The 15,890-nt window shown below is 43.3% G+C and overlaps 1 protein-coding gene across 1 annotated transcript in view; it reads right to left on the bottom strand.

Annotated features, from left to right (window-relative positions):
• Positions 1-14,399, bottom strand: part of FBXL17 (F-box and leucine rich repeat protein 17) — a 275,881-nt gene extending 261,482 nt beyond the window's left edge. The window contains exons 1-2 of the mRNA XM_066339699.1: positions 13,540-14,399; positions 66-188 (exon numbers count right to left, since the gene is read on the bottom strand). Of these exons, the coding sequence (XP_066195796.1) occupies positions 66-188; positions 13,540-14,268 (852 nt within the window). The 5' untranslated portion in view covers positions 14,269-14,399. The remainder of the gene's footprint in view (positions 1-65; positions 189-13,539) is intronic.
• Positions 14,400-15,890: the final 1,491 nt, after the last annotated feature.

Here is a 15,890-nt window from a genome sequence, read left to right on the forward strand (position 1 = left end):
AGTACAAGTTCCAAGAACAAATTCTGAGTCATGAAAACAATTATTCCACAATGATATTTCCATACCTGCTGACGACTACTGAGATCCAGTTGCTTCCAAAACTGAAAATCTAAACAGAGGTCACGCCAATATTTACAGACTAATGACACTGAAAGGCAACGCTCATTCAGAGATAAGTTGGAAAATATCTGCAAAAAAAAGCAAAAAAAAAAAAAAAGTCAGGTACAATTATATTTTAGAGATAGAAATATTTTATTACCAGTACATCTTGTAAGACAGAAAAGTATTAGCATGCATTATAATACACAGATCTACAACTTGGCCCCTGCTTGACTATCCCACAAGAACCGACAATATTAGTAAGTCATATTAGCATAATCAACCATAGAATATATCCTAAGTACTAATTTTGTAGACTATGTTTCAGAAGTGCTTCTGAGATGGCACACCTAAAGAATTACAAATTATCTCAGTGTTATTTTGCAAGCCATTTAAAAAGTGCTTTCATTGCTATCCTGAAATGGATGGGAAGCCTTTCTTTTAATTTTTAACTGAGCTGGTAAGAAGAGTAATAAAGGCACATCCATGGTCATGTTGGAAGGGGGCATGGGATGGTAGAGTAGATTAGCACAGTAAATCAGTGTCATAGAAGAGAACTGAAGCACAAAATTAGCCTTTTATACCCCAAGGTTTTGAGCACTATAGCAGCTGCCAAAAAAAACCCACCACAAAAAACCCACCATATAAACTGTAACTTTATAGCAAGATCATAAATTGCTATAGCATGTATTACACTCATCCCATCCATTTCTTAAAAGTACTGTTGTTTATTAATAAACATAAAAGAGAGTCTGTCAAGAGTTCACACAAAGGTACACTGTCAGCACAAATAAATTTAAATCTACATGCGACTCTATAATGAGAAAAGACAGTAGTAGCATTATACCTATACTACATAGGTAGTATATGCAAAATATGAAGAAGTCCTTCCACTGATCTGAAGACATCAAGTACTAAATAGAAATACTATTGCCAATCACAGGCAATTTTCTCAAGAAAATATGAAAATACATGAGAGTGTTCATAGGAAAGTGCTGAAGTCTAGCAAGCATGAAAACATTCAAGGAAACTACCAGGACTGTTTAGCCAAGGAAAAGGGATGGCAAAGGTGAAAACACACCAAAACAAACAAACAAACAAACAAACAAAAATTTAAAAAAAAAAAAAAAAAAAAAAAAAAAAAACAAAAAAAAACTAATGAAGCATTGAACTACAATGGTAACTTACAGAATTATTGAGAATAACAACCATAAATGTACTACTTGTTTTAGGGTATGGCTTACCCCAGCAGTTTTAAATATGCATATCCCTACAAGAGCCTTGAAGACCCTTCTTGATGAAGCACAGGTCTAACAAGAAAGGAAGGGGTCAAATTCATGACACCCAGCACATCCTTGCAAGATTTATCATTCTCTTTTTCTAGCTATGAGAAATTTGCAATCTCTTACACAAGACTCTTCAGTGAAGGATTGTGCATGAATCCTATTTCCATGCAGGCCTTTGCTTGGCCACTACCAGAGTCAGTGTCTGTTTCTCATTAGACAGCCAGTTAAACACGGCAGACAGAAGTGCAAACAAAACATTCACTGTCTGCTTTCTCCCTGCAGTTCTTGTCGGTACTGGTGAACCCATGTGCAGAACCAGGACATGGCTGCTATCAGCACTCAAAATATACCATCGCCCTTGGTCAAGCAGAAAGAAAGCACTAAATAATAAGTGGTAATTTGGCATGTGACATTTCCTGCAAAAGTGTAATTCTAAACATTAGAAAAGGTGACAGTCAGTAATTGTAAGTTAGTAAGAGCAGTAGGAAACTTGAATTCCTGCTGTCAGCATGAAACAGAAGACTGAACCTTTTAACAGTTATAAAAACCTTAGAAGATAACAAAGCAACATGATTCCCATTATGTTTAGACAGACATTTGACTGACTCCAATTAATATTAACAAAGGATATCAAGGTAGGCATTATGAAATCCTTCAACTAATCTTTACTCAAGTGAGAAATAAATATGCTTATTTGTGGCAATACCAGCTTCAAGAAACAAAACTTTGCAGTTCTGAAGAACAGTAAACATGGTACAGTAAAGATGGTTGCTAATACAGCTGCCACTGTTAAAATGAAAGCCCATAAATAATTTCTTTTATTTCATTATGTTTATCCTGGGTTGGCATGGCTAGGCTTTGAGAGTACAGGGGCTACAAAGGCAGCTTCTCTGAGAAGCTGCTAGAACCTTCCTTCATGTCTTACAGAGCCAGGTGTCAGCCAGAACCCAAGATGGACCTACACTGGCAGAGACTAGGACAGTCAGTGATGGCAGTAATATCTGGTGTAAAATCTGAGATAACGCAAGAAGAAGAAGAAAATAAAGTCATCCAGCAGAAGTGAGTTGCAATCAGAGATGGAGTGAGAATATGTGATGAAAACAGAGCAGCAGAAACAAGGTACGATGAACCGAGTGTAACCCCTATTCTGGTCCTCCTGAACAGCTGGGGGAAGGAAGTAGAGAATTGTGAATGCAGTTAGGCCAAAGAAGGATACAAGGATTAAGAAAGATACAGGTTTTACTTCTCATTATTGAGAATTAATGATTTGATTGGTAATAAATCCAACCAATTTCCCCAGGTTCAGTCTGTTTTGCCTATGACAGTAATCACTGAGTGATCTCTCCCTGTCCTTAATTTGTGACCCTTTTTTAGTGTTTTCTCTCACCATTCAAGGAGGGGAGTGCTAGGGCTTCGGAGGGGAACCAGGTGTCCAGCCAGGATCAATCTACATGCCACCACCCCAACAAAAGCTGAAAGCCCTCACAAACCATAGACCTACTGCTGACCTGTTTCTCCTGCATGAAGCAGCCATAGCAACAACAAAACAAAAAAGAAACAACTTTGATTAAGTACTTTACACAAACAGTACTGCTGCATAGAAAATATTCTAAAGAATGTCCAAAAGCATTTGAGTCATGTTTTAGTCCATGCTGTACTTAAGTCTAGATGCAGAGACAATTAAGGCGTGCAGAGGTGCTGCAAACTGACTTCTTAGAAAACAGGAAGTGAGGCCACCAGGACAAGAAGAGAGACCAAGTCATTGCAGAAGTCCCATCATGCGCAGGAGTAGCCATGTTAGTTACACAAGTGGTGTGTATTCAAAAACAAGGCCTTGCGAATTTTATTATCGTAAAGTAGTAGCTCGAAAAGTTCCAGCTATAAAAGGATGCTGAACAAAGCCATGTAAAACAACAGCTTCTCTTAGAACTTGCAATTGTTAAAAGATGACATATTGAATTACACAAAATGGAATTTAGTAGCAAGGATTATACACATTCCAGGTGGTGGCACATCACCTTTATATTAAGGGATTAGCCAAGCTACTGATTAAAATACTATACCAGTGCATAAAACACTTTGACTCACTTTGATGATTTCACCGCCCTTTAATTCAGTATTATTCTCCAGATATACACTGATATTGTGGCAGCTTAATTGTCCTGACTTAAATTTTCTAATTCCCAAGGAAGCATAAATACAGCTGAAAGCTAAAACCATTCCTACTCACAAGTGTGTTCATTTAATTCCTGCTTATGACAGATAACTTGGATGGCAATGGTTCTACTAGTCAGCACATTTAATTCCTGAAAATTGTACTCAAACATGTAGACTTTCATATCCACTATTCAATTTGTTCTCCCTCAACTCTTTCTAATCCCTCATCCAAACACCAAAATATCCTTAAGCACTGTAAAGGAGGAATAAAAAGGTTTAATAGTTTTTCTCTAGAATCATTTTACATTATTTTCCCTGCTGGAAAAGGCAGGGGTAGAGGACACATAGTTCTGGAAAAGGAGCTCCCCCTCTCTCATCTCATCCTCTTTCAGCTCAAATTCCTAATGCAGATGTCAGTTCCTCCTGCTTCACTCTTTCATGTCATTGTTAAGATTACTGGGTTTCTCTTTCCCTTCAATGGCTGCAAGAGACTTTCTGAGCCTTCAGGCTACATCTCATTTAAGTTAAGGATACCTGATCTTCCCCACTGACCTTATCATACCTTCCAGACATAGTAAATTCTTTAACAAGTTCTTGCTTTGAAATAAAACTGTTCACACGGACTTATTAAAGACCAGTAATGTATTCCTTGCCTCAGTCTTTAAAAGCAAAACTGGTTGCTCTCAGGCACCCAGTCCACCTAACTGGAAGACAAGAAGCAGAATGAAGTCCTCCCATAATCTACGGGGGAATGATCAGTGACCTGCTACACCACTTAAGACCCATACAAGTCTACAGGGCAAAATGGGATCCACGGGCTCTAAGGGAGCTGGCAGAAGTGCTTACCAAGCCACTTTCCATAATTTACAAGCAGTCCTGGATGCTAACAGGGCTATTTCCAGTTGACTGAATGCTGCCACTGTGATATTCATCTACACAAAAGGCTCAAAGGATGATCCAGGAAACTACAGGCCTGTCAATCAGACCTTGGTCCTGGATAAGGGTATGGAGCAGATCATCTCTAGTGTTGTGACATGGCACACACAGGACAACCAGGCGTCAGGCCCAGCCAGGGCCAGCCTTGTGAAAGGCAGGTCCTGCTTGACCAACCTGGTCTGCTCCTATGACCAGGAAACCTGCATGGTGGAGTAAGTGAAATGCTGTGAATTTTGTCTGCCTGCAATTTAGTGATGTCTGTGACACAGTCTGCTTTGACAAAACATACTGGAGAAACTGCCTGCTAATGCCTTGCATGGCTGTACTCCAGAAACCGTGGGAGCAGGATCAGGGCAGTGACCATCCCCGTGCTGGCCACTGGTGAAGCCACACCTCAATCCTGTGGTCAGTTTTGAGACCCTCACTACAAGAAAAACCCTGAGGTGTGTCCAGAGGGCACTGGAGCTGGGAGAGGGTCTGGAGCACAAGTCTGAACGGGAAACAACAAAAGGGTTTTCAGCCTTGAAAAAAGGAGGCTCAGATGTAACCTTATTGCTCTCTACAGCTGCCTGTAAGGAGCGGTGTAGCCAGGGGGGCTCAGGGTCTCCTCCTTGAACAGGCAAAAACTGACAGGACAACAGGAAATGGACACATGTTGAGGCAAGGGAGGTTTAATTTAGATACTAGGAAAAATCTCATCACAGAAGGGGTTATCCAGCACTGGAACAAGCTGCTCAAGGCAGTGGTGGAATTGCCATCCCTGAGCATATTTAATAGGCATGTAGGTGCCTTAGGAGCATGGTATATTGGTGGACTTGGCAGTACCAGGTTAATGGCTGGATTAAATGATCTTAAGAGATGCTGTCCAACCTAAGTGATCCCATATCAAAAGAAAATACCAAAATGCAATGCCCACAACAGCAAAAGTCAACTAATATACATAGAAAGTTTTCAGTCAGATTACATTCAATCTACTTCTCTCAATTCAAACAGTCTAATTTTATGCTGATAGATACACCTATAAAAATCCCTTACAAGAGAAAAGCCACACTGTTTTACCTTTAAAACAATAAAACACAGGTAATTTCACAGTACCCCACATGAGTCAATTCACCATCCTGAATTGGGTGAAGTCCAATCAATTTTAAACCAGCTAAACCAAGTCCTTGCACAGTACAATTCAGATCACCAACAAATACTTCCTGACCAAGTTTTGGTGGTTTCTTCAACTTTTTAGAGTATTTTATAAGACCATGGAGGAGAGAGAAAGCAAATGCTGGTTAATATTAGCGAGGGGTCCCATCAGAAAAACTAGGCATAAAGTTATTCTGTGGAACTATCTTCTTTACCACCAAGTCTTGCATAATGGGCCTCAGACATTAAACCCATAACACTTTCCCACTGATTTTATATTAAATGTATGCTACAGTTCAACCTGTGTGTTCAGAAAAGACTATTTTGAACATTTGTGCAGAATGTTAGTATTTCAGGATGAACAGAGGAGAAAAACAACCAGCAAAACAAAAAAACCAGACAAAGCATCCTATAAATATATATTTTTTTAAAAGATAAAAGATCAGTTTTAAAAAATCAGAAATCCATGTACTGAATTTATTTATTGTGTATTTAAATATTTGGTCATTTTGGCCGCAAAGTGAATCCTCAAAGTGAATCAAGTGAAGAAGAAAACTGCACTTCTTATCAAAGAAAACAGTGAAAAGTCAACCATATCCATTGAAGTTACTATGAAAGGAAGTTTGGTTGTAGAAAATTGTTTGTGTGGTTGCTAACACAATATCCTCAGCATGAAATTTTCTAAAAAGCAATTTGCATCACAAAAATCTAATATAAAGTAAACATAATTCAATAAATAATTTTAACTTATTAAAAGACAATCTTAATTTAAAAAAAACATTAAAAACCATAATCAAGGAGTCTTAATTAGGACTGCACATACTAAAGATGCTTTTGCCTCAGGAAGGGACTCAAGAGAATCCAGTTGATTGCTAATACCAGTCTTTAAAAAGATATTGCTAACTTTAAGAACAAGGTATGCCTCCTATGGACATGAACAAAATACAGGCCCCATGGCAGAAGAAACTGTAAAAGGTGAATCTATGCATACCCTATTTCTTTCCATCATTTAAATTTGAAATAAATAGTTCCGTTTTTGTGAATGAAGCTCTCCTCTATCAATAAGACTCTTTTGTATTTAAGAACAGGTATCTACAACATCATTTTCATTACACTGCATCAGATAGACTTGTTTGAAACCAAAAAGCTTATGAAATTAACAACAAAAGAACAATAAAATGTACACTCAACCACTTCATGGTGCCTAAGTAACTTCAGGCATTCATTCTTGGAAAACTGCTCACTTGTTCAATCAATTTTTTCAGCAACTAACTAAAATTCCATTAACAAAAATATTTCTCAAGTACCACTTGACAAAAAGAACATGCTTAGCGCATGACATTTTATTATGACCAGTAAAACACAGTATGTGCTAATTGCAGGCATAGAGCAGTTAAGCTACCAGTATATTTATATTTATTAAAGGCTACCTCATTCTATTTCAGAAAACTCAAGAATCATATGTAAGAGAAGAAGGAACTATCTGCCTTGTTTTCAAGATATTTCTTCACTTTGCCCACACATAACTTGAAAAGAACAAATGAAATACAAACAATTCTGAATTTATGAAAGAGATGTAAGCATTGAGCTCACGCACCTCTGAAAGGAGCCTCGGTACATCCATGAAGGAAATCAAGTTAAAACTGTTCTTGTGATTAAGAAAAATGTGCCAGCCAGGAAAAGAGATGATGCGATTTCACATCACAAGCAGGATTCTCTTGGCAAGTTGCTAGTCATAGCAAACATTTATCAGAGTCCCCTACTTCCAGTCACTTGAATTTTAGCACTGGATTTAGTGACTGTCCTTAGAGAAAGTCTTTTCAGGTAGCTGATCCTAAGGAAAAGTTTTGCAACATTAGATTGGTGTCATATTAGCCAGATGAATTTACTTGCCCTGCGAATGCATGATCACTCTACAGAGGATAAAACCAGCGGCAGGAACAAACAGCCAGAAGTTACAAAAGGAAACACTGTCCTTACCAGCCACTTACTCACAGATTGCCTTAGCTGCCAGGCAGAATACAAGATTAGCTTCTGTCTGTAAGAAATTACTGTCCTCCTAATGGAAGGGAAGAGTTCTGACCAATAAGCAGAGTAGATTTACTTGCAGGAGCTCACAAAGATTTTTACTCTCAGAAACCCAACTGTCCTCACTAAAAGACACCTGGCAGTGCTTCTGAGTCACCATGCCAGTTTAAAAGCAGACACTAAAGCAAAGCAAAATCTGTGGAAGATCAAACACGGGTTCAGGCAACCTGAAAAAAAAGAAACAAATAAATGAACAGAGAATTGTCCTATGGTGATGTAATGATGTCTGTATCCCCAATCGTCTGTAGGGTTTGGGAGCAGGGGGCAGGGAGAGGCAGTTTGTTTTCAGAAATCCACCTCTGCTGGCTGGCCTTGAGAGTTGGAGTCAGCAGCACACGGCGTGGGAGGGAGAGTTTTTTTCTTTTTTACTCCCTTTTTTTCAGTTAGTTAGTATGTAGCTAGCTGAGTGGGAGAAGCTTCATTTTTGTTTTCCTCCTGGTTTGGTTTTTGGGTTTTTGTTGTTGTTGTTGTTGTTTGGGGTGGTGTTTTGGGTATTTGTGGGGTTTTTTTTGGTTGGTTTTGGGGTTTTTTTCCAGTGTTTTTTGTGGCTTTGTTTTTCCTTTCTTCGCCTTCCCTTGGAACTGTTAAAATCTCTCTGGACTGAGGACCTGGGGGAGCACTTTGGGGATTTGCACCTGGAACCCACCGAGGTCGACCCTGTGCAGCAACTTTTCCCAGCACCAGAGGGACTGAGACAGAGCAGCCACCTACAGGAGGGACTTCTTTTCCAAATCTGTCATCTCTCCAGAGCGGCATGGAGTTCTTGTCATCAGGTATTGTTCAATTTATCGTACTGGGGAGTGCTTTGCCTGCTTAATAAACAGGGCTCTTTCCACTTCTCTCTGAGGAGGTTCTTTTTTTTACCCTGAAACAGTTAGGGGAGGGGAGGGACGGCCCCTTAGGAGGTTGAAGAATCAAGAAACAATCAAGAAGCCAAAAAACCAAAACAAATCCACAACAAACCACATTGTTGTGTTGAGCTAAAGAAAAAGGAGTTCAGGCAAATTAGTAGTGGAATTAAAGGACATTTTACCTTCTAGCATCAGCTACAAAGGTTCAAACCCCATTCCTTGTCTCTTAGTGCTACATTTAAGTTAGACTCAACACAAGCTTTATACAGGATAATATGATAGGTACATCAGCATATATAGGAAAGAAAGCCAGTATTACAAAAGTGACTCAATGAGCTTGCAGATAAAGTCCAATCCAAATGATGTATTATAATGCCTCTGTCTCCTGACAAGCCAAAAAGAATTTAAAAAAAAATTAAAGAAAGAAAATTACAGTGCAACTATGAAATGCACATGAAGTCATTTCAGGTATAAACACCAGCATTCAAAAATCAGAAGATAAAATTAAAGGTCTATGTCTTGTCTATCAAACCCACTTCATATCACTCAGATTATCTTAAATTCACTGCTAGCAGTCCAAGAACAGCAGCAATGCATTTTGTATCAATCAACATTATCATAAAAAATGTTATCACTGCAACAAAAGAAAACTTGTAACTTATTGTAACAAAGGAAGAACAAGCAAAATAAGAAAGCATTGAGTAAAGATACAAGAAAAGGAGTCAGTAGTGCTTCAAATAACAGTAACAATATATTTGTGAAAACCTTACATCAAATAAAATACACACCCACATATATATTACACACACACTTATTTTCCCTTTACAGTGCATTAGCCCGAAGTCAGAACTGACAGGTCTGAGCTACAGGCACATGTTTATGCTTAAAAAAAAAAAAAAAATCAGCAAACTGAGAAAGAGGACCTCAAACAGAAGATATTCTAGACTCTTTTGTTGTAAAGCAAGTTCAAGCACACACCAAACATTCCTGATAAGGGCATTCCCCTTGCTGTTAAAAAAAGCATCAATAAATAGAAATCCCAGCTTGTCACATAACCAAAGAGACAGAAAACCATTGTTGCCAAGATCTGGAAAATTATACAGTGTAAGAACATCTAAGTATCTCGCCCAAATTAAACTTATTATTTCCTTCTATTCAGCAAAGGACAGGAATACAGTTAAACTTTCTATCAATTTACTCTAAACTAAAGAGAATAACAGTCTTTTTCCTGAACAACTGTCATTTTGTCCAGAATCTTCCAACTACTGTATGTAATAGGCCATATTTTTCATGACCTCTGGAGCTCCTCTGATCCCTGTCACATTTGTGTGTGGATTTTCTAAGGAGATCCCAGTGCCCACAGCTTAATGCAGTACTCTAGCAAAGGCTTTAAAAGCACCAACTGTGTTTTACACACAGAACTCCTGTTAATACACATCAAAAAAATCTGAAGTGTATGAATTGGCATCTCTTGTAAGATCATGGCTCAGTCTGCAGACCATTTTACACCTTTTTTTATTAAACAGCAGTACTGCAAAGAGGTAACAGGTACAACAGGAAGATTTGGTTTTCTGTATTGTTTTCCAGGAATAAGGAGCAGTGACACTTCAATATGCACAAATGTGGGACCTACAGCTCAAAGTTTTTAGAACTTAATCATATACAACAGAAGATTTTGTAATTTTCTGTAGTGCATGCTTAGGAACAGCTCCCTTTTTTTCATTCACACATGTCTACTTCACAGTCAAGCTATCTATAGCTGACTGATCTGTAATTTTTAATTCCTCTTGAGTCTAAAAGAGAATGTCTTTAAATTACCCTTTAGTCAAATGTAATCACCCTCCTCTAAGACTAAAGATGACACTCTGCCCACTCCCCAACATTGTTTCCCCATACAAGTTTCAGCAGCAAAACCAAAAGCAAAACGCAAACCCCTGACTGTGGAAGCATTATTCTTTTATTTCATATTGACCAGGATACCTCTTCACCAGCCAGGGAAACATGATCAACTGTTTGATCCTCCATGAACCTCCCAATCCAGCAGGGCCCATCTAATGATCTGCAGGCCAACTTCAGTCTGACAAAAGCTTCCACCCATCCCAAACACTTGGCTTGAAGGAGACTGAACCACAGTCTTCTTTAGTAAACAGCTAAACAGCACCTGAGCAAGCTCTTACTAAAGGTGCTCCTTACGTATTTCCTTTAGTGGTGTAGGTGGCTTTAGGCCACCTATAAAAATAGAGATTAAATAACATTTATATAAAATAGAGATTAAATAACATTTAAACTAGTCCAGAGGTAAGAGAGAAATGGCATCTTTCACTATTAAAGCTATGGCAGAGCTATAGATATTTTTGAAAAAGTGAAACTGAGTACCAAAAGTTACCACAGAAAAGTACTCATACCATTGATCAAAAAGTATTTCAGCTACACTAACAAGCTTTAGGCTTTAGGCCACCTACAGACACTGGTGACAGTCACTCCTCCACCAGCACCACTGCACCAGAGGGTCATAGATGTGGAATCAAGGAAAAAAGAATCAGGATCTGCCTCTAACGCTTCTCAGGATGGAATTGCTTGTCCTCATATTAAGGTTTGTATCTCCTACACCTATTGCAAAAAGCTCAGTAAAGATTTTGGGTATATTTGTCTTCCACCCTGTCACAATAAAATGACAGCTTTGGAAAAAGGATTGTATTTAGGATATTCTAGCTGTATCAAAATCCATCATAAGAAGGCAAATGTAAATCAGTTTGACAGGACACCTGGCTAAACATCTGAAGTTAAAAGTTCCATAGAGTAGTTTATTTTGGAAGCAACCAAAAAACCCAAAACAATGAAATAGTTAGGAAACAGATATATAGATAAAGATACACATATCTTGTAAATATATATCTTATAACATATACACACACACATATATATATAAAATCTAGTAAGAACCAAAACCACAAACCCAACTTAATAGTACAGCCATGAATTGAAGGGCAAATTTGGGGGTGTGTAGGTTGGCTCCTACCATGGTGCTGGAAATAATGGCCTATTTTTTCAAAGACATTGCAGAAGGAACTGGACCATAGGGCAACTGTACAGACAAAATCATTGGGGAAGGTAGACATCTGTCCTGATTTCAGCTAGGACAGAATTCTTCTCAAGTGCTGGTACAGAGCTTTGTAGCTGGTACAAAACAAATGTATTGTGCATCAGCTGGATCTCTCTTTCTTAACCTCATTTTTATTCAAACACTGTTAGTAGCATATTTCATTTTTCTTCAGGTGTTAAACTGTTCTCATCACAGCCCACAAGGTAACCTTTTTTTGCCTGAATTCTCCACTCAACCAGTCTGTGGATGTGGTGTGTGAGTGGCTGCCTGGTACCTAATTCCCAGCTGGGGTTAAAACAAAACTCCTTGTTTATAAAAAAAAACAAGGAATCAAACATAAAACCCCCAGAACCTTGAAAGCACAGGTAAGAATGAAATATTGGGTCTATATAAAATAGAGATTAAATAACATTTAAACTAGTCCAGAGGTAAGATAGAAATGGCATCTTTCACTATTAAAGCTATGGCAGAGCTATGAATAGGTGTTTTTGAAAAAGTGAAACTGAATACCAAAAGTTACCACAGAAAAGTACTCATAGCATTGATCAAAAAGTATTTCAGCTACACTACCCAAATGAGTCCACTTTCAAAACCTAAAACCAAATAGCAAAGAAAAAAGTTATCTTCCAGTAATGGCTGAAAACAAATGGACTCCTTTCTAGAAGAACTACAAGACTGTTTCAATTTTGGAATCACAGATGAGATTGATTCAGATGATAGCTCATGAGTCCTTATTTGCTTAGAATTAATTTGCAGAGTGTATCTATGAAACATGACATACTAACACATTTAAGAGTATTTAAAAAACAAAACAACAAACCAAAAAATGAAACCATCAAAAAACAACAACAAAAACACTCAAACCAAGTAAACCTCCCACAGAATTAGTGTTATGTGCAAGACAGACAGATGAAGTAGGTTTTTACTGTTTGACAACAAAAGAGCAAAGGAATTACTTTCTACATTGGATATACAACGAGCAAAATATGAACTCCAAGAGTCATGTCTCTCACTCCTCCGTTACTATGTCCTGCCTTAAGTTCTGCCATTTGACCTCGGAGAAACTCCTGAAATCCTGAAAACTTATCCCCCAAAATTTAAAGACACACTCACATGAGACTATGAAAAACACCACCGGCTCAGTTCCAGCTAGGCTCTTCTTTTTAGCTAATGTTTAGCTGAAGGAAGTCAGCGCAGTGGTCAAGAGAGGAGCTTAAAAATGGAAAGTATTTTTGTCCAAAAGAGAACAGTATTAAAGGAACAGAAAGACAGCTAAAGGGACAGGAGAGATGAGATTGTTCCTTGGATATACAGCGTAAGAGGTTATGAAAGCAAGTAATTCAAGAAGGCTGCAAACACTATGGAACTACTAAGGCCAAAATTGATCCACAACACACAGCAATACAAACTGTTTAATAATCAACGCTGAAAACTTGTCTATGTAGCTCCAACACCCACGGAAGCACTAAATACAGCGACAGGCCCCCCTTGGCGAATACTACACCAAGTGATGCAAGCAAAACTCGACCTGTGAAGGGCACCTTAAGAAGTTAACGGGTACAATCAAAACATTTACTAGACAGGTTCTGGACCTGATCTGTGTGCCTGCACCCCCAGGTAATGGCTCACAACGCCGTTTCCAACGTTTCCAACGACAAACAGCTGGGCTTGGGGAACGGGACACAACCAAAAGCAAACACCACCCCCAGAGCCGTATCTGTCACCCCAAAGCCAGGAGCTGGGGCAGCTCCGGACCGGCCTGGCCTCCTCCGGCTCCCGCCAGCACCGAGCCCGCCCGGCGACAACTGCGCCCGGGGGCTGGCGCAGGCCCTTCCCAAATCCCAGGGGAGAGGACCGGCCCGTCCACGCCCCCGTGCTGACCCACCTTGAGGAGGATGGAAGGCGGCAGCTGATTGATGTCCGGGGTGGGCGGCGGCGGCAGCTCCCGGCAGCTGTCGCCGGGGTGCTCCAGCGGCTCCTCGCAGCCCGCCTCGCCGCCGCGCTCCTTCTCCTCCTCCCGGCCCTGCTCCTTGCCGTCCTGCGGCGCGGGAGGCGGCGGCGAGGCGGGCTGTCCCCCGCCGCTCTGCCCGGCGGCGCCCCCGCCGCTGTCCCCCGCGGCGCCGGGCAGGGCGAACAGCTGCGGCTCCGCCGGGCACTGGCAGGCGCCCGGCTCGGGCTCGGCGGCGGCGCAGCGCGGCTGCTTGCAGGGCGGGCAGGCGGGCAGCCCGGCCCCCTTGCGCTTGCACACCATCTCGGAAGAGACCTCGCCGGGCGGCCCCAGGAGGCCCCGCACCGGCGAGGGCAGCAGGCCGGAGAAGAAGAGGCGCTGGCAGCGGCCCGGAGGTTCCCAGGCGGCGGGCGCCAGGCGCAGGAGGCGGCGGGCGACGCGCTGCTCCGCGGCGGTCAGAGACACGTAGGGCGGCGGCGGCGGCAGCGGGTCCCCGGCGGGCAGCGGCTGCTCCGGGGCGGGCGGGCTGGCGCCGTGCACGATGAAGCACAGCATGCAGGGCCCGCGCAGGAAGCAGCTCCGGCTGCGCGGCGGCGGCACCTTCCCCCGCGGGCGGCGGCGGTCCCGGCTCAGGCTCCTTGCCTCCTTCGAAAGCAGGTGGCCCATATAGGAGGGGAAGCGGCGGCAGCGGAAGGGCGGGTGTCACCTGCGGGAGGCGGCGCCGGGAGCTGACATGCCGCCGGCGGGCCGGGGCAGGAGGCGGCGGCGGCGGGCCTGGTTCCGGGACGCCGGCAGGGAGGGAGAAGCTTCCGCTACCGCCGGCCTGACCTCCCCCAGCAGCGGGGGCGGCGCTCCGCCGAGCGGCTGCTGCCGCCAGCGGCCGCGCCGGGCCGGGGGAGGCCGTGCGGGGGGTGTGTGTGTCCGTGCCGGGGGTGTGTGTGTCCGTGCCGGGGGTGTCCGTGCCGGGGGTGTGTGTGTGTCAGTGCCGGGGGTGTGTGTGTCCGTGCCGGGGGTGTGTGTGTCCGTGCCGTGTGTGTGTGTGTCTGTGCCGGGGGTGTCTGTGCCGGGGGTGTGTGTGTCTGTGCCGGGGGTGTGTGTGTGTCAGTGCCGGGGGTGTGTGTGTCTGTGCCGGGGGTGTGTGTGTCTGTGCCGGGGGTGTCTGTGCCGGGGGTGTCTGTGCCGGGGGTGTGTGTGTCTGTGCCGGGGGTGTGTGTGTGTCAGTGCCGGGGGTGTGTGTGTCTGTGCCGGGGGTGTGTGTGTCTGTGCCGGGGGTGTGTGTGCCGGGGGTGTGTGTGCCGGGGGTGTGTGTGCCGGGGGTGTCCGTGCCGGGGGAGGCCGTGCCGGGGGTGTGTGTGCCGGGGGTGTGTGTGCCGGGGGTGTGTGTGCCGGGGGTGTGTGTGTCTGTGCCGGGGGTGTCTGTGCCGGGGGTGTGTGTGCCGGGGGTGTCTGTGCCGGGGGTGTGTGTGTCTGTGCCGGGGGTGTCTGTGCCGGGGGTGTGTGTGTCCGTGCCGGGGGTGTGTGTGTCTGTGCCGGGGGTGTCTGTGCCGGGGGTGTGTGTGTCCGTGCCGAGGGTGTGTGTGCCGGGGGTGTGTGTGCCGGGGGTGTGTGTGTCAGTGCCGGGGGTGGCCGTGCCGGGGGTGGGTGCCCGCCTGTGTCACATCCCTGCGGCCGCTGTGGCACCCGGGCCTGCGGGCTGCATACGGCTCGTACGCTGTCATACGTATGGGCATGCATTGTCGCAGAATTGTTAGGGGTTGGAAGGCAACGCTGGAGATCATCTCGACATACCCTCCTGCTAAGGCAGGGTAACCTGCCTTAGAGAAGGTGACACGGGAAACCGAGCAGGTGAGTTTGGAATGTCCTCAGAGAGACAGACGCCACGGCTTACCTGTTCTAGTGCTCTGCCACCCTCAGTGTGGCATTCTTGTTGAGGTGGAATTTAGTGTGTGTTAGTTTATGGCCACTGCCCCTTGTCGTGTCATTGGGCAGCACTGAAAGGAGTCTGACACCATCCTCTTGGCACCGGCCTTGAAGATTTTAGACACATTACTGAGAGCCCCTTTCACTCTTGTCTAAATGGGCGCAGCTCCTGCAGTCTCTCCTTACAAGGGAGATGTTCCAGACACATCATCAGCTTTATGGCGTCTGCTGGACCCCCTCCCTTAGCTCATTGCCTTTTATAAATATATATCTATATATACATGTATAAGACGTAGAAAATACATGCATATTTTTGAGTAACTGAAGTAAGGTTTTTTTGTAGCCAAATGTGAGAAGACCCCTGCCCA

Source organism: Sylvia atricapilla, chromosome Z, assembly GCF_009819655.1.
Source record: "Sylvia atricapilla isolate bSylAtr1 chromosome Z, bSylAtr1.pri, whole genome shotgun sequence".
NCBI lineage: Eukaryota > Metazoa > Chordata > Aves > Passeriformes > Sylviidae > Sylvia > Sylvia atricapilla.